The sequence below is a fragment of the Corylus avellana genome, chromosome ca4, assembly GCF_901000735.1.
Source record: "Corylus avellana chromosome ca4, CavTom2PMs-1.0".
Taxonomy (NCBI): Eukaryota; Viridiplantae; Streptophyta; class Magnoliopsida; order Fagales; family Betulaceae; genus Corylus; species Corylus avellana.
In genome coordinates, this window is record NC_081544.1 from 29,064,845 (window position 1) to 29,087,257 (window position 22,413).

A 22,413-nucleotide genomic window follows, 5' to 3' on the forward strand; every position below is an offset into this window, starting at 1 on the left:
TAAATTTAATCACTTAATTAATATTTTAACAAGAATAACATATGCTCACAACCAAACAATCTTTTTCTTCTTTGAAACACGCAAGAGATTTGGGTCGACAACTAGACTTTGCCGACAACCACCACAAAGGCAATAGTAGAGACCATCGATGACCACAACAATGTCAACAAGCTACCACAAGAATGACGGCCACCATTGCAACCACCACAGAAACTAAAACTAAAACTTGCACAAGCTTTATATCTGTCCACTGATATCAGAGTTCTTATATTAGAGAATTGAATCCTGTGGCTAACAAGCAATCACTTCAAACAAAAAAGAAGGCAAACAAGCATATAGCTCAACTGTTTTAGCTGTCGAACTTATTATTAACATGTTAAACTTCAATTTTGAATGTATGCATGCACCTACTTTCTCTATGAATGAGTGACACATCACACAGCTTTTAAGCAATCACAGCCATGATAAAGAATCCATAAAATACAGCTCATGGCTTATAGGTTCATTTTCCAGGGGAAATTTTACTTGAAGAGATTGTCTATTTGCTCCCTGTACAGAGCAACAACTTTGTCCCTCCGAATTTTCATGGTCGGTGTCAATAAATCATTATCAAGCTGCAACCAAAGGGTATAATTAGCTGACTATCACATTTATAGATTATAGAAAATTCTGATGGCATCTACATGAACATCTTACAGTAAAGGGCTCGTCCACAACTAGGATTGGTCCTATTTGAAATGAGCACTCTGAAGTCCTGCATGAAAAAGGGGAAAAAAACAGTTAAAACTTACTAAATTGTACATTAGACTCTGTTACCTTTTTCTTTACCTAATGTAGATTTCACACCGGAATGAAAATCAGAAAAAATATATATATATATGTATATATAATTTCAACTTGTCTGTCATACAAAAACAAGAAATCAATCTTCATAACGACAGAATCTAAAGAAAACGCCGAAAAAAAAAAAAAATTCAAAACCCAACTCAACTCAACTAATAAGCATTAATCCCAATAAATTTGGATCGGCCTTTTTTTTTTTCCAACAAATCAAGCCCGGCAACAGATAGCCTTTTTTTCTGCCATTCTATCCTATCTAAAATCATACTCTATGTCACTTCTATTTATCAAATCCTTTATTACAATCACTGTTTCTTAGCAATATTAACCTCATTGCATTTCCAAACTATCGTAAGTGACTTTTCCTCCCGGTGTCACTTTCATCTTTTCCTCATCTTCTATGTTCATGAACGTGTTACTTCTCAAAAGCCCAACATTAACTACTATGAAGGATAACGGGTCTTAACAGCAGTCCCTATAAAATCTTGCCTTCAATGTATCAGGTATTTTCTAGTCACATAGCATTGTTAATGCACTTCGCTTTATTCTTTGGATCCATTCCTCCTCAATCTTCATTATTGATTGAAGATGCCAAAAAGGATCGCTCTTTAATATCTCTTAGCTTTCAAGTTTTATCATCACCTTGTCCATATTTCTATTCACCAAATATAATTATACGAGGGTGGGGGCAAGAGAGAGGGGAACTTCTTTAACACCTCATTTAGAAAGGAACTGCCACATTGCTTTCTTATTGATAAACATGCTTCATGTAGTGAACCCAAAACGATTTATCCTAGCCATATAAGTTTTAGGAATCCAGAACAAATTAGATACTCCAGCATTCTAAAAAGCTTAGCTGTGAATAATTACCCTTCAGTTGAAGCTCAAAGAGAGTGAGACAGAAGAATATAAATTTGTTTCACATACATAATAAATTTATCCAATTTGAAGAATTTTATTGCCCTTCCAATGGCCTTGGGATCTTGGGGCACTTTCATCCCCACTCCAGCTATCCTGCCCTCCTGGTCTCATAAGTGCGGGGTGGTGGGCGAGATCAAGAGTTCAAATCGTACCCGGTGCGTGAGTAAATAACCAAGCATATATATGCATGTGTAATATATATTAAGATTTTTTTTTTTCCTCACCCTTTCTCATACTTCACAAGACCAAAAGACAGCTTATAAGAATTTAAAAAAAGGAGTGGTAAATTAAGAATCGGTTATCCAATATGCATGTGTTTCACCTTCCTCACTTGCCAATGCTACATCATTAGTACCCCAACACAGATTTCAACATTATTCCTCAAAAGCATGATAAAAACTATCCAATTTTTTAAAATTATTTCCAAAATTATCGCTAACTCCACTATTCTTTATGACCTGGAAAAAAAAGGCTAAAAGTAAGCAATCCTCTCCGATATTGTTTAAAATAATCAAAGATAAAGAAGCCTTACCATGTTCTCAATTCTTTATATAACAGGCTGGTCATTTTTTCCTTACTAAGGTCAGAGGCATTGGCATCTAAAACGGACAGTTCTTTTGCTGCCAATAGAACCCCTTCTTTGTTTGGAACAATTATAGCTCCAAGACGTCGCTGATCCTGTAATTTACAAATGCCACCCAATAACAAAAATCAATGTAACACCTAAAAAGTAGAAGAATATATATAGGTACAACTCAAGAAAGTAAGGCTGAACGCAGCAAGCCTAATTAAAATGTCTTTAAACTCCACCTGGCCAATAACAACTATTTGTTGAATTAGACTACTTCTGAGAGCAGCTTCTTCAAGCTCTGCTGGTTCAACATTTTCTCCTATTTTTCTCCAAACAAATTAAGTTAATTAATACCAGAAAATGATGACAAGCAGAGTGTTAGAGAGAGAGAGACTTTTCTATGTTGTTAGCAAGAAAGATCCACAGCCACAGTGTTAAGACAATGATTAGTGTACCAGTAGAGAGAACTATAGTATCCTTCGCACGTCCTTCAAGAACAATCACACCTCCACAACGACGACTTCGCCCAGTTGAATGGTGAGGAGCAATCCAACCTATATCGCCAGTGCTTAGCCAACCATCCTCATCTATGACTTGCTTTGTAGCCGATGGATTCTTTTAACAGAAAAGTATCACTTAACATGATTATCAATATGAAACAGCTATCACAACTTGCTAAAAACCAGTTTCTGGGCAAAGACAACAGGTAGACGAGTTCAGAAATTAAATACTTGCTTTGTTAAGAAAAGACCTGGAAGATTACCAGTCCTCCAATGTAACTGTGAGTTCTCAAACTGAATAGAATTCCAATCAATTTAAAAAATTTGTTCAATGTCTTGTAGGAAAAGAGTTTGACATCAAATAAAAGACAAGATTCCTGATTGCAAGGTTTCCCATATGAACAAGCGGTGATTTAACATGGTATCAGAGCCAACGATCCTAAGTTCGAACATTGACTCCGTCAAATGACCTCCCATTTAAATTAAATATTCCACATGTTGGGTTTCACCTATTAAAAAGAAAGTTTGAGTCCACAGGGAGTGTTAAAATAATGATCAAGTGATTAAATTTACCTCTTCCTATCAGCTTAAACTTTTGGGACAACTGGTGATTTAATAGTATTTAAATTATGGGCTCTCAAAGTTCCTTGATGATAAACCACCCCCACAAAACAAAGCAGTTGAATGAGCAAGGGACAAAACAGGCTTTAGGATTTTTGCTTTAGATATACACACACTATTAACATACCATGATATGTACAAAATTGCAAGTACCCCACCTTCTGGGTTTTAAAGTCATAGAAGTTATAATTACACATAGAAAGGCTACTCAGATCAATCTCTATGTTAATTTTATTAATTTATTAGAATTTCTCATCAAAGAAATATCGTCCTCATTTTAAGTAAAAGAAAAGAATAACTACCTTGTAGTAACCTTTCATCACTTGTGGCCCCCTAACTTTTACAATGCCCTTTAAACCAGGTGAGAGAACTTCATTGGTTTCAGAATCTACAATTTTGAACTCTGTATGTTGAATCGGATGCCCAACTGAGCCAAGAACCTTCAAAAGATTATTTCTGTGATATCATCATATGATTTACCAATCTATGTGGGAGTAGATGCAATTACAATAAAAAGCAAAGTGAATAATGAAACAAGACTCCTGGAAGAGAACTGAAAAGAGAAAAGTTCAAGGGCTTATCTTAGATAAGGCTGGAATTGTGATATTAGAGAAGGATTAGTGTACAGTTTGAGTAAAAACTCTTTTAACCAGGTAGGATGGATTAAAAGATGTGGAAAATAAACAATATAACATAGGGTGACGAATCTTATGATAAGATTAGTGATGAATGATTGTTTAAAGTATGACTGGTGATTTGAATAGGATCATAAACAAATATTAGTTGGTTTTTATTAATCATTCAATACTAGCATCCAAGAATTGATGAATCAATAAAACCATATCTCAATCAATTATAGCTTCAGGATGCCCATTGCAATTCATAGATGTCTAAATGATGTTGTTCTAGGTTGGTCCATGCATTCCTGTTGATTTTCACTCCCCTTTTATCCTCTCTACCAGTGCAGCAAGGTAAAAGAATTCACAAATTATTCCAAGTGCAGTGCAGCCTAAATGTGATAATTGCAACAAAGCTGAACTTATCATTACTTTCCAAGCAGATTGAGAAACTTTTGGTGGAATCAAGTGTTGCAGTTATACTAGGAATATTTGGTCCGGAAAGTCACACAATTGAATATTGAATCGGTCCGCTGTCCTGTCGAAGTCTGTCAGATTTTATCTTTTTCAAACATACTATATTGGATTTAGTATTGCAGACAAAACTACAAATTTCTCAGAAAGCTCTTAACTGTTTTGTTAGTTATATGTGATCGCACAGACTTCGCAGGTCTAAGTAACGCACAAGTAGGTATTCTACATCTCGAGTAAAGTAGATGTATTTCTTACATTACAGGTAAGCCGTCGAGCAGCAACAACAGGAGAAGACTCTGTTAAACCATACCCATTCTGCACTTTCACACCAATTGCCTGCATGCAATATTTATTACCCTTTATATAACAAGCAACAAGCAAGACATCCTATATAGCAAGGTAAATAACTATGATCATCTAACCTCAAAAAACTTATCAACATGCAAAGGTAAGCTACCGCCTCCACTTATGCCAGCCTGCAGCATTGCCAGAGATAGCTTTTTCCTTGTAATTTCCTTCTTAAAATCCATGGTATAATTTCTAACTCTATAACAATGAGACAAAGTAAAGTTATAGCAAAGAAAAGGAGGAGACTAGAGTTCCATTTGGATAGGGAAAAAAAAGGAGAAAAATACATATAACACCCTCTCAAAACTAACTACCAGGAAATTGCAATAAGAAAAAAATGCCCCAAAAAAATTTTCAGTAAGAAAAAAATACCCCTATTCGAAGAAAAAAAAAAAGAAGGGATGGTGAAGACCCACTGCTACTGCCATGGATCACCATAGTTTTGGGGGGACATTGCAAAATGTCTGTTAGTTTGAAGGGGGATATGTGTACTTTTCACAAAATATATATATATATACAACTTAATTGCAACCAAAGAGATTTGCAAAAAATGGAAAAAGAACAAAATCAGCTTTTGCAGTAAATATGCAGTGAAGAGAGAGACAGAGAAGTTCAAAGAGTTTTCAGACTGAAAAGAAAAGAAAAAAAAAAAAAAAAAAAAAATTTGTGATAAGAAAACATCAATGGCTCAAACCATTTGTTAGGGGTTTGAGCTCTCTAGCTGAATTTCAAAGTTATTTTCTTCCGGACAGAAAAGCATGAAGAAAGACAGTACTCCATTTCTACACATCCTAAGAGGCTCATAGACAGAAGAAAAGAATTAAATAACAAATAATACCTTTGATATTCCGATAGCAGAGTGGATTTTACTATAAACAACTTTCTTTGCCAACATATGCAACGGATATAATATTGCTGCAATAAATCTTGCCCATAACCAGTCCAACATTGAAACAAGATATGAAGGTTGCTTCTGATTCCTCGTTAGACATTTTCCCTAGAACCAAATTGAAAATCATGCAAGCAATAAACAGTGTTGGAATTGGTGCCAATCACAAACCAAAACAAAAAAAAAAACGAAAGCAAATAATTGACAGTGAACTAGGTCTTATCCATTTTGATGCAGAGGACAGTAGGTAAACAAAGCTGAGCTGTTTTTCAGTTAGGATAGTGTACTAAAGAATGATACATTAACAAAATCATTATAAAAGGACGAATCATTAAGTGTCTAAAAAATTGAGATTACATAAGCAGATTGCAGCCACAGATCTGCAACAAATTCAATCATTAACTATTTAGTTTCTGCACTCTGCTTCATAACTAGGAGCTGTGAACCCGTAAAATAGCGGCGGCCACCATTGGTCAGGAGACCAGCATTTATTGCTCATACATTATATTAAAACCATATGTGGTTACCATACAGTGATACCAAAATAGAGCAACTATCATTTTTGAAAGAATGCAGAAGCCTCACAAGCATAGAAATTGACAGACAATTTCAATAGCTCATAAGCATGATACACAATGATCAAACCTCATAAATCCTCTTCAATTCCATGTATGTCAAGCTGACCCTTATAAACATAGATGCAATAAGCTTACGCAGAGGGGAGCTAGTAGAAATTTGCCTTTGGATCCCACTGCAAAAAGAATCAACGAACAAAAGGAATGCTCTAAGAAGCAAGTTTTTTACCCAGAAAAGGCTAAATAAATAGTACAAGAAAACCAAGCAGGGGATTCAAGATTCCAGTCTTTAGAAAATATTAGGGAACTGCACATTTTATTCATAAAGCATAAAAGATAAGAAAATAGAAGTTCTGCTCAGAATCAAAAGTTCCTCCACGGTAACTATATAAGATTGAGAATACTACTTTTTCTAAAAATATTACTTATGGACTAAGCAATTGCACATCTAGAAGAAGGAATTTACACTAAAAAAATAACCCCATGTCTTGAAAATGACAAAAATGCTTTTATACCCAGGGAAGTAAGAAAGGATGCCCCTATGCTTAGTCAAATCAACTCCAATCCTAATTAAGATCCCATGTAAGTCTGGTTAGTGTATGATATCTTAAATACCTTGTTCAGTTTCTTTCCTATCAGCTTAAACTTTTTCGACAATGCACTCTCCAGCATTGCACCAGAGCTAGTTTGCCCTTTTGGCTGCGTTAAAAACTAGGGTCTTCCAATTTATATGAATATTTCTTTGAGATCCATGAACAAGTTAAGGATCATTATGAGGTTGGTACGTGGATGGGGGTGTTTGTGTCTATTAGCTTGATACACATTGTTAGGTTTGTTTCCAAACATCTTTTCAGACTTCTGTGCCAATTTATTACCTAACAAAGTCTTACATCAGATTCATGTCAAAATCAAAGCTCCCTCCCGTAGTACACTCGTGGGACTCTAGTGACATCCCCATCAAGTAATTATAGACAACGAAGGACACCACAAACTAAATTAGCTTGACATAATAAAATATTATACTTTCACATCATAACTTCCAATAACAATTATATTTCCAATCGTAAAGTGTCATGAATACGCAAGGATATGTGCTCTAACTAGTGTCCCGAAGTATCAAGGAAACTTCTCTAAGCCTTTAATTATAATCTAGGTTGATGCTTAATTATAATCTAGGCTCCATCAACTCGTTCTTGTGCTCATAGGATGTGACTATTTTATGTTAGCCATCGACAAAAATTACCTTTCTCATTTGCAAGGAGACTGGTTGTATTAAAGGTTTTTTTTAGATAAATAATAAACCAATCTCATTAAAAACATAAGGCGCCCTTAAGTACACAAGAAGTGTATAAAAGGAACCACCTAACTAGCATGGGCAAAATGTATTAAAAGTTAAAACACCAAGTGATGCTAAATAAAGAACTTGGAGAGTTCTATCAATTATGAGAGTTCCAGCAATGGTAAAGGCATGAGGGTGTAGGGTTCCTTTGGTGGGGCTTTGGGTTTGCTTTGTGGGTTTTTGAGTTTTTCTTTGTCTTTTTGCTTTTGTTTTTCTAGTTGGGGTCCTTGTGTATACTTCTGGTGTACTTAGGAGCGCCTCACGCTTTTATTTATAAAAGTCTCTTGATTATCTATTAAAAAAAAACTATTAGTCTGAAAAGGATAAACTTGTAGGAAGTGAGCCACCAATGTGTATCAAGCTCTCTATGATACCAACACACCTTTCTCACAAGAAAACCCACCTAATAATACCAAACCAAATGCGGGCCATGCACGCGCAGATAAAACAAACATTCAAAGAAAAATTGAAGCAAATTGAGGTTCCATGGATTAGAACACAAGACCTTTAGACACACCAAGCTCAAACGCCAAGTTTGATAACCAACTCCCAAAAAGCTTAAATTTATAGGAAGTGGCCCAAAAAATGTATATCAAGCCCTATGCTACTAATGCTAATGCATGACAAAAGTGAAATTTAGCACATCATATAGGATCCGACTTCTATGCGGTAGTGAAAACTAAAAACTACCACATAGATGCGGTTGCCCAAAACGGTCCAAAACGGCTTCTATGTAGGTTTAAAAAACAAATAATAAAAAATTCATTAAAACTTAAAAATTATAAATAAAAATAAAAACAAAACAAAACAAAAATGGGGTGGCCGGCCACCCCATTTTGGCCAAGGGGGAGGCTGGAGCCACCTCCCATGGCCGGTCTGGGGGTGGTCGAGCCACCCTCATGGCCTTTGGGGTGATTTGGCCACCCCAAAAAGGCCAAAAGAAAAAAAAAATAAAAAAAAAAATTTGTGGGTTTGGTTTTTGGGGGTGGTTTTGGCCACCCCCCGCAGCCGGTATGGGGGTGACCGAGCCACCCCCATGGCCCTTGGGGGTGGTCCGGCCACCCCCAAAAATCAAACCCAAATTTTTTTTAATTTTCTTTTGCCCTTTTGACGGTGGCTGGACCACCCCCAATGGCCAAGGAGTGGTTTGTCCACCCCCAGACCGGCCATGCGAGGTGGCTCCAGCCACCCCTTTGGTTTTTTGTTGTTCTCTACTTTTTTGTTTTAATTTTTTAATATTTTTAGTTTTTTAATTATTGATTTTTTTATATTTTTTAATAATTTGTTTATTATTATTTAAAAAAATAAAAATAAAAAAATAAAAAAAAATAAAAAACTTACTTTTTAGTGCCCAAAACGTTGCCGTTTTGGGCAACCGCAGCTATGCGGTAGTTCTCACTACCGCATAGAAGCCGGATCCCATCATGTAAGGCAATTAATAAACATGTACACAAAATGATGGACGCAGTGGAGAAATGGTCTTGGAGTATCACATGACCATCTAACACCAATAAGGCTAAAAGGAAAAACTTAAAGGAAAATAGATCACATGGATTCCAACAATTATATACAGACATCAATATAGTTTGTGCAACAGTCTTCCTCACTTACATTAATTATGTTGCTTGGGTTTTGTACGGTTCTGCAGCTTTCTAGATTTTGGTAGAAAGAAAGAAGGGAAGAAAGGACAGGAAAGAAGAGTCTAGCATTTTTGTTAATGCTTTGATACCGTGTTTTGGGATTGTATGATACAAAAAGATAGAATGAGAGAGACAACTATATCGAATAGTCACTTAAGAAAGAAAAGAACAAGAGTGGCCTCACTAATACATAACTTTCTTGATAGCTACCAATGCGTTCCATCGCATCTCATATCATCTTCAATAAATTAATTGCTCAAAATTAAAAATTCCAGGCACCTTGTATATCTTTGAAGAGGGAATCATCTCACAGTGAACTACATGAACTCCATCTGCAATCTTATGGAGCCTCAAAGAAGTCTTTTAGTACTTTTGAAGTGTTAGAGAGCTGGTATGATGGACCAAGGGACTATAGCGTTTCCTTTAGTTATTTTATCATCTCTCAGTAATTTTCAAGTCCCCCAACAGTTCAAATAGGCTGTATCAACCCAAAGTAATAGCAGGAGGTTTAAACAGGCTGTCTTTTGAGTAGATGTCAAACACAAGGCTAGTATTCTCCAATTGTGTATTACACTGGAGAAATGATTCTAGACCTTGAACTTGATGAATATAAAGTACAATATTGTGAAGATACACTAGAATCAAAATAACTCCCAAGAAAAGGACATACCTGTAGAGCGTCTCATATACTAATGGAACAGAAATCACATACTGTGGTTGATAATGTTGCAAATCATCCTACCAGAAAACAAACAAATAACTTAAAACCAAATTGTTAAATGGATAAAGTGAAATAGTTGTCCTCTTTTTGCAACTGAGGCAGAAAAAAAATTCTTGTGTTAAAATATTAATTTAAATGATTAAATTTGTCATTTCCTATCAGCTTAAACTTTTAGGATAAATGGTAATTTAACATGATATCATAGTAAATGTCTTGAGTTTGAACCTTGTCTCAATCATTCACCCCCCCTCCCCTCATTTCAGTTAAAATATTCTACGTATGGAGTCTTGCTTGTTGAGGGGAATTTGAGCTCACAAAAACATGTGAATAACAAAAGCTTTCTGTACATAAATATGCATAAAGAGATGATCTTAAGAAGAATACCTTCAAGTTTCTCACAGTCGTGTATACTTGTTCAGTTCCATGTGTGAATATAAAATACTCAGAAGCTCTTTCATATGCATGCCAAGGTGGAAGCATGCTTAGAAATCTATCACCAATTTCAGCAGGCACAATGTCCCACAAATTTTTTATCTGGAAAATGATTGACAAAAGAAATAACCTCAATGATATGCTAATTACCAAGTCAACTATTGCCTTTAGTGGTAACAAGATGAAAGCGGAGAAGGTTCAACACAACATACAGAAGGAGCTGCAAACAAACCAATTTCAACACTATAGCTTTGCCAAAACCCGATGGAAGCAAAATGAAGAGTAAATTTGATAGTACTGTCTGATATAAGTAAGCACCAACAATGCAATCCAACTATAAATCCATAATAAATAAGGCAATTAATCTAATCCTCTATTTTAACTTCCATGAAGCTTCAAAGTTGAATCCACCTAATTGTTTAAGAGGCTCAATCCATACTATTCACCAGTTTGTAATCTCACATTGGCCACTAACAATTCCTCTATATTTTTCATGCATGCCTGCATAGGACCCCAAAAAAAATATTCATCAGGGTCCAAGCAATTGGCCTTGAAGGCTTCTACTGTCGCAACAGCCAACCCAACGGATCAAATTAGAATAGTAATAACAGATATGATGATGATTCCACAATGCTGATGATGTTATTGTAGCTCAATTAAGCAAAATTGTTTACCACATTTATATTATATCACTAATATCACAGTGAATTACATACATAAGTAACACTTCAGTGAATGAAGTTAAAAACTATTGTTCATATAGCACTTGCCAAAGTAATCCAACCAGAAAAGAATGAGCCAAAGTAAACCGTAAAACCTGGTGTAGCAGATTCCGATGCGTAAGCAAAACGCCTTTCGGGTTGCCAGTGGTTCCACTTGTGTATACAAGTGTAGCAATATCATCAGAGCTGATGGCTTCATACGTATGGTGTTGTCCTGCAACCAGAATAGTTAATTTCAGAAGCTGGAAACCCTTTGGAGTATCTATACAATTGGTAGATTGATATAAATACTACAAGAAATTTATGGAAAATTTTGAACACCAGAATCAGCATATTAATCAAAAGCGTACCATGTTTTTATCTAAATGGCCCCAATATGTAGTTCGCTAGGGTAGTAGCTATAATGATAGATATGGTTGGAACCCAAATGGATGCCACGTGTTTACCCTTTTCTCTTTCTCAACAGAGATGCATGATGTTATTCAAGCTGCAATGCCTATCTAACATGTTACTTAAGTTGCAACACCTATCCTACTTCTCGTCTCAATCCTTTATGCTTTTAAGGGCTAGACATTCCAGCTTTAGTCATTGCAGTTAATGCAAATTCATGAATACTATACCTATAATGATAAAATTAAAAATTAAAAAAATTAAAAAAAATCCCAGCTATCAACATACACGTACTACTTATCCTAGTTTTATATAATCTCAACAGAAAACTTCAAAAGAAATTATTTTACGTATATTTGGGGACAAACTTTAGGTCACATATTTTGATCTGACTATACAAAGCACATTTCTAATATTAATAATTCTAGTTTGAAATGGCTAAAACCTTATTCATAAAACCAGCGACCAGCAAAATAGGATAATTTTTTTCAGTACTCTCATGTACTAACGATAATCTTTTTTATAAGTTCTATTACTCAAACAAATGGGATATACAACAAAGCTTAAAACAGGATTAGGAATCCCTATGCCCTAATGCGCACCAAATCTAATGCAATAACAATATGCCAGATCTTTTTTTTCTTTTTTTTAACTTCTTTCCTTTTACTAATAAATCTTTTTTACATTCTTGGAGAACTTTTTCCATTAATGTGACGATAAACTCGTCAAGTTTATTTATTGAAATTAGAACTTCCATTTTTAGCACATCCTAAGATTCAGCTGTTCAATTCATCCGTTGGGAAACCAAGTCACAAGAGAATATCAAGAGACAGTTTTCATATGAACTTTGAGACCAACAATACATGTAATGGCAATAAGATCCTCAAGTAAAATACATATGCCAATTTTGTTCAAACTCATCTGATTGACTTACTAGCATCATGAGAATCAAGCAGAGACTTGCGACTCTCTTGTCCCAAATCTACAATTTCCTTATAATTAAAAACAGGCATCCCCTCTAGTCCATCACAAGCCAGGGATGACTTCTCCCCCCAAAGTAGAAGAACAAATCTCATAGAAGCCTTGGAAATAAATGTTTTGGCCATTCGATTGAACATTTCAGGACCGTCCACTGCAAGTGCAACACTGTAGTAATAAAAGCATAAAACGAATCAACAATGTAGAGCCATTAAGAATGAAGACAGGGAACCTAACTAATCAAACTCCCAAGAACAAGTTATAGTTATAGCACGTAATTTGTATGTGTGCATAAAACTCTAGTGATTTGTAATTATCTCAACACCTCTTTTGAGTTAATTTTTATCCCGAAATCACCCCATACACTGTATGCATCAGTGTCCTCTCTGATGTTAACAGTACAATGTGAAAGGAAATGAAGTGAAAATGAAAATGAAAAATCATTACTCTACCGAAGCATAGTTTCTACAAACTATTATTCTTACAACAGATAGGACAACATAACTACTTTTGTCCGACAGAAGCAAATAATTTGTCAGCACGTTTAATTAAGATAGTGATACTGTTGAAGATCTCAGCAGAGACTTTATATATCTGCTATGCTCATAAAGCAGTAAATAGGTACTATAAAAAAAATATAAATGAAATACAATTAAAATAAAAATATGAAACATTCTTCTTTGCACTATCCCTGACTGCTTTTCGTTAATAAATTGTAATGCCTTAGTGATGCTCAAAAGGAGGGCCAACATAAAACAAAATAGCCGGTGTTGACATTAATTGCAACAAATAGTATATTAATACTCAGAAGTAGATGAAAAATTTTACAAAACAAGCCAGAAAATGAATTGCAAACAAAAAAACTAATTTATATCAAATATAATCAATCCATATAGACAAACAGATCATATATACACTAAGATGAGAATGACAAGCTTAGTTGGTATAAGCAGAATGCCTGAAATGAAACCTTTTACCGAACCTTTCAGAGTGACTGTATATGTGCAATAGCTCTTCAACTGATGACCTTGAACCCCTTACCACATTGATTGCTCCAGTGGCCATTATACCTAGACTAAAATAAAGAACGATAGTAAGTTTGAAATCCCAGAAATTCAGCCACCAGTGAAAAACATAATTACTGTAAATTTGCAATTGAGCCTTTTATTTTAATTTTTGTTTGACAAATTTATAATATTCTAAAGCTACCGTATAGATACACACACAGTATGCAATTTTCAACCTATTACTTTTAACTAGGGTTGTAATCAAGCCGAGCCTATCCGAGCTTGGCCTATTTGAACTTAGCTCAACAAAGAATTATAGGAGATCGAGCTCAATTCGAGTCTGAGCCTCCCTATTCAAACTCAACTCAATAATTTTTATTTGGGTTCGAGCTTGGCTTGAACTTGACAAAAAATTTCCATACAAATGAGTACATAAATGAGTGTCTTACTTTACCTGAACCAAAAGAAGTGCCAATTAAAGCATTCACTTTTTGACTTTCCAATATCCATCCTACTTCAAAATAAATATTGCCCGTCTCTACTTTCCACCATCTAATATAAGAATAGCGATAAATTTGGAACAACAATGCTAAGAGGTGTCACACACTTTCTTTCTTCTTCCCTAAAATGGAGGGACTACATAGTATTTAGGCAATGAAGACTGCTGCATACCTTGATCTGCAACAAGCCACCGACATGAATTATCAGCAAAAAGTGCTAGCTTTTCATCTGGCTTTACTCCAATAACTCTTAGGCCCTCAGAGAAGTTTAAAATCTCCTGCTCTAGCTGCAATTTTGAAGAGACGGAAAAATATTTCAAACGATAAAAACCCAAAATAGCAACTTGTTTACTTATGAACTTTGAAAAAGAGGTATCCATTGGAAACATAAAATGCTACCACAAACCTATACGAGTAGAAAAGTAGAAATGATAACAAGATAAAATTAAATTAAATTAAATTAAAATTAAAATTAAAATAGTTTATTTATCTATTGGTCTGATCATTTTAACACTTTTCCTAAAGCTTTCACCTTTCTCTGTTTCCTGTGGCTTCTTGTTCGTCTTCTTTTACATTTTCATAAATAGGTCTAAAGCTCAAAGTGCTAGAACAAGGAAAACATGAAGGTTTCAATGCCTTAAATGCTTCCAGAGGAAACTTAAGGAAAATTAGGGTAGTTGATGAATTTTTTCTTGGATTTAAAGTTTTTTGAAAAAACATGAGGCCTCTTAAAGAGTTGAATGGCGTACTATAAGATAAACATATAAACTCGATATTAGATTGTTTAAGACTCAAGTTAAATTATCTAATTACTCAAATAATAAATTTTAACAATAATTAGTATGAATTTATATATATATTAAACAATCACGACATTTACTTTATAGATGGAATGAATAAGTTAATTGAGTAACTCGTGAACAAGCTCAAGCTCGTTCAAAAAATAATTGAACATAGGTTGAACAGATCAACTAGCTCAACAATAAGCTTGAGCTCAGCTTGTGTTCGAAAAAAAAAATTTAACGAACTGAGCTGGAACATTCAATACTCGGCTCGATTACAGCCCTTCATTTTTATTCTATTATTCCAATTAGAAATAGGAAGACAAAGTTTCTCATACTTATTCAAAGTGGAAACTTTAATAAACCACATAAGCTGAAACATGATATCTCTGGCACTTGCTGAGGAGAGGCCAACTGTTAGCCTACTAAACAGGCAAGAGAGAGAGAGAGAGAGAGAGAGAGAATAGAAGGTTTCTATCCAGGTTTAATGGTTGTAGGCCCACTTTCCTCACTTTACCAGGTTTATTAGTAGATCCATCATGAAAGAGGCAAGGGAGAGGTAATGGCACCAGGCATCCTTGATTTAAATAGTTAGGCGTTTCATACTTTTCATCAAGCAGAAACATAGATGGAGTCCATAATACTGTTGATGCAGCCGTGAAAGAAAATAAAGTTGCTGTAATTTTCATTTTGGTGACTTAAAATTTTTCTTGAGTGGTGCTCACATACGACATCCGAGTGAGACGAGTCTTACATGATTTTAAACATCACGCCATTAGGAGTCTAGAGTTAAAAAAGCATTTGCTTTCAGACATTATTTATAAGTTATGGACAATTTGAGTGCGTAGGCAGATCTGAAATTCCATAAACTTTCTGTGCATAATTTATTTATAGGGTTAAATTCTTAATTACGCATGTTCTAAATTATTCTAGAATTTTTAATCATATTAAGACTCATTTGTAGGGTTTTACTAGGAATTTGCATAATATTCTTATTAAGAGTCTTGGTCTTAGTATGTTAGGAGTGAATGAATCTATAAAAATATGAGTCCCTGCATTCAAAGAATTAACATTTTGATAATGAAATTGAGTTTTGAATGTTGAGGCAAGATTTCCTAGCATGTTCTTCTCTCCTCTTCTTCGTCTGCACAACGCATGATACTGTTTGCAGCCTCTGAACAGCCATGAAATTTTTTCTTTTCTTCTCTCTTCTGCAACTTTAGATTACGCCATTCTCTCTTCCTGCCTGAACCCTAAAACCCCAAATATATTCCCTACCAAATAGCCAATTAAACTATCCATAAATCCCAAACAAAACCGCTGTCCAGAATTTCCCAGCAACCTGTTTGGTTCAAGAAACAGTGCTCCTGCCTTTATTGTCAATTGTTTCAAAACCCTAGTCAATCTTTGAACCCTAATTCTTTCTTCTAAAATTCTAACACTAGATCCACGAATTCTCACAATCTAAGATCCACCATAAGGACTTGTAGATAGAGTACCTAAATCTTTCCTACATCACCTATTGTTTAAATGGTAAAAACTTAAATCATATTTTTCATGATTCTCCATACTGAACACAATTAATATCCTAGTCATACCTAACCATAGAATTTGCATAGCCAGCGACCTAAAGGGCCGTAAGGAAGGTTGTTTAGGTAGCTTCACCAATTCTGGAGTCCACTCATTACTATAGTTAGAACATCAACAAGACCCTATTTTGTCCATGACAACTGACCAATAGAAGGGAACACGTTGGTAAAAACAAACATGGGAGCGGTGTGCAGTTTAATTTCAGAATCAAGAAGCGAGCTTGGAATTATGCCAGGGTAGAGGTTAGTGCCACCTAGCCTTTGGTAAATTATGATGATTGGATCACCTAAAGAAATGACAGAGTTCAAACTGTGGCAATCATCCAATAAAGGAGTTCTTTTCATGGTTCTTCTCAACTAAATTCCACATGCTAAAACACAGGAAAGAATGAATGGGTATTTGTACCATAGAGCAAATTAAATTTTGGAAAAATAAATAGCAATGTTCTGCATCTAGAATGTAAATGTCGGCTGAGAGTGATCACTTCTTCTACCCATGTCAAAGCACAAAAGAAAAATGTTTGTCTCCAAAGATTATAAGTTATTCAAAAACCATGAACTCAAACAGTTACAGATGGGAGACATATGCAGCAACAACAAAACCAAAAAATAAAATGTATAGTTCTTCAATTATTTCAGCTTTTGGGGCCAAACGAGATTCTTCAGACACCTCTCAGACTTATAGACAATAAAATACATCTAATAGAAAGAAAAAAAAATACTGAATTAAATATAGAAAAGAAAAATGACATGTTTGCTAATGAACACTAGCTCAAATAGCACTTCTCCAAGAGGAGGGTGTGGCTGTGGATTCAATACCCATCAAATGCATGCATGTGTAACTTACAAATTCATTACAAAAAAAAAAAAAAAAAAAAAAAAGATTTGACCTGTTTATAAGTCATTTGTGAAGGTGGAGAATGGTATGGATCCACCACTGCAACCTGATCACCATATTTATCTGCTGAAGACCTCCATATGTCAGGAACTGCTTTCCACTCATCAGAGGCCAAGGCACCATTACATGACAGTAATGAACTTTCCAGGAAAGGAGAGTACCTTCTTATCTGCATTTCCTCTGTCTTTAACAGAAGGTTTTTGACACAAAATAATTGTTAGTCTCCCTAGCAATGCTTCCTCAGTGTATATTACGAAACTAGACTCAAGTTACACATCTACCAAGGTAAATTATTCTATGCTTTTCAATCTTCCAAGAAGCAATAACATTTTTTTCCACAAAATATATCCACAAGAAGATTGCTATTTAGACCAGCATGGCCAGGATTAATCTAAATAATCAATCATCAAATAAGGCATTATGATTTATGTTCACAAATTGGGCCCTATTCTTTTGTCACCTTCAGAGAAGAGTGGAGGTTGTTCTCATGGTACAATTTCTCACAGGCATTTTGAGGATTTTGTTCATGCAAATGCCTTAATTGATTTCGGCTTCAATGGATACAAATTCAATTGGAGTAATCACCGACAAGGCAGGGCAAACATTAGAGAAATATTGGATAGGGGTTTGGCTAATCAAAACTGGGTATCTATTTCCAAATTCCCTTATCAACCATCTTCCTGCTTCTAATTCGGATCATTGCCCTATTCTTTTGTCCACTGCTGGTACTTATCAGAATTCTCCCTGAGCCTTTTTCCTTTGAGGATTTTTGGACTAGAGATCTTTCTAGTCATGATGTAGTGCCTCAAGCTTGGTTGCCGGACGTGCATGGTTCCCCTGCCTTTTCAGTGAGTAGAAGATGGAAGAATACTAAAATCTGCTCTCAAGTCCTGGCATCAGCATCATTTTGGGAAGATCCAGACTCGCATTAAAAGATTGACAGGTGAAATCAACTCTATTCAAAGCAGCCCGCACTCTATTGCAAATGCTGAAATTGAGCTCTCTTTGCAAGCTGGCAATTGGTTAGGGAGGAAATTCTGTGGAAGCAAAAGTCCTAGTAGATTTGGCTAACCTGCACCGACTTGAACACTAAATTTTTTCTTGCCTCCACAGTTGGAGATATAATTCTCTTTCTTTCCTTAAAACCAATGATGGCAATTGTCTGAATACTGAGAAAATATTAGTGCTTATCTGGTTGATCATTTTTCATCTTTGTTTACTTCCACTTGCCCTATTTTGGATGACTTTCTGGATGATCTTATTGAAGTGGTGAGTACTGATGAAGAGAATGTTGATCTGTGTTCTATACCTGAGGAGTCTGAGATTTCTTGGCCATCTCCAATCTTGGTCTTACCAAAGCCCCAAGTCTTGATGGGATGACAGGTCTTTTTTACATGACTTACTGGCCAATTGTTAAACCTTCTGTCATTGCCTCGGTTCCATCGTTTTTCAGAGGAGGGTTTATGCTTAGAGGGTTCAACCACACCAACATTGCTCTGATTCCAAAGATTGACAATCCTTCTCAGGTTCACCATTTTCGTCCTATTAGCCTAACCAATTTCAATTACAAAATCATTTCTAAGATTTTGTCCAACAGATTCAAGCCTCTTTTTCATAAAATCATTTATCCTACTCAATTTGCTTTTCTTTAAAGGTAGATATATTCATGATAATACAGTGTTAGCTCATGAGCTCTTTCATAACATGAAACAGAACAAGGGGGAATGCGGGAGTGATGGATTTGAAGCTTGATATGGAGAAGGCTTTTGATTCCATGGAATGGGAATTTTCTCATTAAAATTCTGAAGTTATTGGGATTTAGCAATACTTCAATTAACTGGATCCATTAATGCATATCTACAACCTCCTTCTCCTTTCTGATGGATGGATCTCCCTTTGGTAATTTCTCTCCCACCCATGGCCTTAAACAAGGTAACCCCCTCTCTATTTTTCTTTTCATTCTTGACTCTGAAATTTTGTCAAGAATACTTTTGAGAGAAGAGAATTTAGGCAATCTTCACAGCATTAAAATTGCTAGGCAAAGTCCCTCCATTTCTCATCTTCTTTTTGCCAATGATTTGATGATCTTTTCCAAAGCCAAGGCTAGTGAAGCTAGTGTTATTTATTTATTTTTTTAGTAAGTAATAATCCAGTAAGGCACCCCTAAGTACACCAAAGGAATCACCTAACTAGAAAGGAAAAACCAACAAGAAAGTCGTCATTGCTAATCGACTGAGGGGCCACATAAGCGGTAGTCCAAAGATACAGTGTATGGTAAAAAGAAGAAAAAATATCCTCCAAGGCCCTCTCCAAATCCTCAAAGCTTCTATTGTTTTTTTCCCTCCATAAATACCAAAAGAGACAAGTAGACACCATTTTCGACACCTAGCTTTCCAGAAGTGGAAAAAGCTTTACTTTAATTGGAAAACAGTTGACGAACCAACTACCAAGGAGAAGCAAATATATACAAACATTAATGACACCCATCAACAGCAACAAAAACAAAAAAAAATTAAAACAAGAATGCCTTGGATTTCATAAAGGGGTGTTGAAGAACTACCTTGGATTGGCAAAAGATTGGGAGATGACGATTGAGAGAGAATCGGCCTCGGCCGCGGCCTCCAACCCATATCCCACATTTCCTCTGGACAACTTTGGTCCTGGCGAACTTGTAGCAGAAGAGGTTGGAGGTTAAAGGAGTCGTTGTCAATGTCATTTGGTTAGCAGAAGAAGAACCAAATGCAGTGGAAACAGGGTTCATAAGATCTCCAAACATGCTCTCATCTCTCTGAAGTAAACACCAAGAACAAGAGGAGATGGGAAGTGAAGGAAAAATACAGAAATGAAGAGGCCCACAAGATGTACATGGGTGAGGGTGACCTGCGTGTGGAAATTTTGTTTCTTTGCTAGAACCTACAAAGCTAATACACCGATTAATTAATAATTATTATTATTATTGCCCTCTCACTTTCACGTTGATTTTTCCGTCGTACGTTGACAAGTTCAAGGGAAACGAGTCCATTATTGGTTTATTGCGTCCACAATCCCCATGGATAAGATCCTTTCAATTATTTTCAAAATAGACAAAGTTATCCTTCAAAGTCAACTTAATCTATAAAATAATATGTATTTTTTTTTTAATAACACATGAGATGCGCATTTTTTTTAATAACACTTTTTCTAAATTTGTCTTTACTATTAAAAAAATATGTGACTTTCACATGATCAAATGACACATGTCTTTATTATAGACTAAATTGAAAGAATTTCCTCTAACCCAATTTGGTGGAAAACTCCGTCATTTTAAAATTAAATTATATAGGTTCCTTTTAAGGTGTCGCTCTTCATAATTTAGAGAAAAATATAATATTGTTTGAAGGACGGATATAGATGCTATTCTTTTTTTCTTTTTCTTTTTTTAATAGGTAAACTTCTTTTTACTTCATAACATAAAATATTCAGAATATAAAGTTCTTAATAACATAGGCAAAAAGTATGTGGTTACAAGTCGTAGATACATCGAAAAATCTAACAATCAAATCATATTCATGACCTTTGATCTCACCCATGTGCAAACTTTATTTATGGCATAGATCTGCTCCTAACAGACTGGATCTAAGATAGGGTTGATCATATCACAAACAGCAGCAGCAGGCTCACACAATAGCGCTTGAGATTCACATGATTCATGCTTGATGCTCCGGCACATTCGAACCACAACTGTCACTTGTCGATCGAAGGGAAAACATCTCTTGTCTACAAGATTCGTTGGGGCCTAGGAAAAATGTGTAATGACACGTATAGGATTTGGACCGACGGTGAAACATAGATCTACTTCGGAAAAGGCCGATCTAAAAGCCCTTGCAGAAACCGACAAAGCCAAAAAATCAGGGCAAACAAATGAACTGTGAAGTGGAGTAGGTGGCCAAAGCAATGGAAGAGGTTGGGCGTTGCCAGTGGAGTCTAAACAAAATCTAAAACCAAAACAAGGAAAAAGGGGAAGGGTGGAAGGATGGAAGAATCCATCCTTCCTTTTGGATCACAAGGGAAGGGGGTCAGGGTTTTAACACAGTTGCTATTAGATAATCCATCCTTCCTCCCTCTTGGATCGCAAGGAAAGGAGGCTAGGGTTTTAACACAGTTGCTATTAGATAATAATGGAAATCGATATAGATGATATTCTAGTGCCTTGGTTGGACGCTTGTGGTTTTGTTTATGTCTAATGAATATATATATATATATATATATATATATATATAGATGATATTCTAGTGCCTTGGTTGGACGCTTGTGGTTTGTGGTTTTGTTTATGTTTAATGAATATATATATTGAATGCAAGTAATATGACACTCTCCACCTCAAGTGCGATAGAGAAGAACTACAATCAATGGGGTGATTTAGTGCCTTGGTTGGACGCTTGTGGTTTTGTTTATGTTTAATGAGTATATATATATTGAATGCAAGTAATATGACACTCTCCACCTCAAGTGCGATAGAGAAGAACTACAATCGATGGGGTGATTTAGCGAGATAAAAGTAAGTTTGAAACTCGAAAAGGATTCAGTCACTCCTAATTAGTATTAATCACTTTAGGTTATAGTGAGGCTGCGTCAGATTATAGCTTAATTGGTCTTGAGAGAGCATCTATGATTCTTTGTTGTTTAGGCCCCTCCTAATAAATTTTCAGCGGGTATATATTATTATAGTCACGTCAAAGTAAAGTAGTCATAGTTGATCGCTCTCTTATGTTATTCTAAATTGAAAAAATATATATAGAGAATAACTATTTCACGGTCAAAATTTTATTTTATTATAATTAGTAATATATAATGTGTCACATCATTTAATTAAATCATCACTCAATTCCAACACTTAATTTTAAACCAATAAACCTTCCAATTTTATTCATATTCCTATTTGACCTTTCTTTTTCGATTGCATCAATTTCATACCTCAATTTTTAATATTATTGCAATATGATCCATGTGTAGCTACGCTGTAAATCCGTTGTGATTGATCTCATGGGTGGGTCAAATAATTTATTTGCCTGGTTGCTTG

General features: G+C 35.3%; 1 protein-coding gene across 2 annotated transcripts; it reads right to left on the reverse strand.

Moving 5' to 3' along the window:
- Positions 1-214: 214 nt before the first annotated feature.
- On the reverse strand, positions 215-20,239 carry LOC132177656 (probable acyl-activating enzyme 16, chloroplastic). 2 transcript variants are annotated; one of them, XM_059590073.1, is made up of 18 exons: positions 19,915-20,239; positions 17,347-17,538; positions 14,258-14,372; positions 13,561-13,648; positions 12,535-12,746; positions 11,306-11,424; positions 10,441-10,590; positions 10,006-10,073; positions 6,427-6,532; positions 5,731-5,889; positions 4,967-5,020; positions 4,800-4,880; positions 3,756-3,893; positions 2,788-2,947; positions 2,572-2,651; positions 2,294-2,439; positions 697-754; positions 215-614 (listed from the first exon to the last, which is right to left on the reverse strand). In XM_059590073.1, the coding sequence occupies exons 1-18, from the start codon at positions 20,128-20,130 to the stop codon at positions 522-524; spliced, it is 2,235 nt and encodes a 744-aa protein (XP_059446056.1). In that variant the 5' UTR covers positions 20,131-20,239; the 3' UTR covers positions 215-521. The 2 variants fall into 2 exon arrangements, with proteins under 2 accessions (XP_059446056.1, XP_059446057.1); XM_059590074.1 differs by lacking the exons at positions 17,347-17,538; positions 19,915-20,239 and having other exon boundaries at positions 13,561-13,653; positions 14,258-14,366.
- Positions 20,240-22,413: the final 2,174 nt, after the last annotated feature.

Excerpts from the sequence above, each read along its gene's own strand:
- LOC132177656 (XM_059590073.1), bottom strand. The coding sequence starts at position 20,130 with ATGTTTGGAGATCTTATGAACCCTGTTTCCACTGCATTTGGTTCTTCT. Across the intron at positions 10,591-11,305 it reads ATCGGAATCTGCTACACCAG|ATAAAAAATTTGTGGGACAT; the intron begins GTTTTACGGTTT and ends ATCATTTTCCAG. Across the intron at positions 2,652-2,787 it reads TACTATAGTTCTCTCTACTG|GAGAAAATGTTGAACCAGCA; the intron begins GTACACTAATCA and ends GGAGAAAAATAG.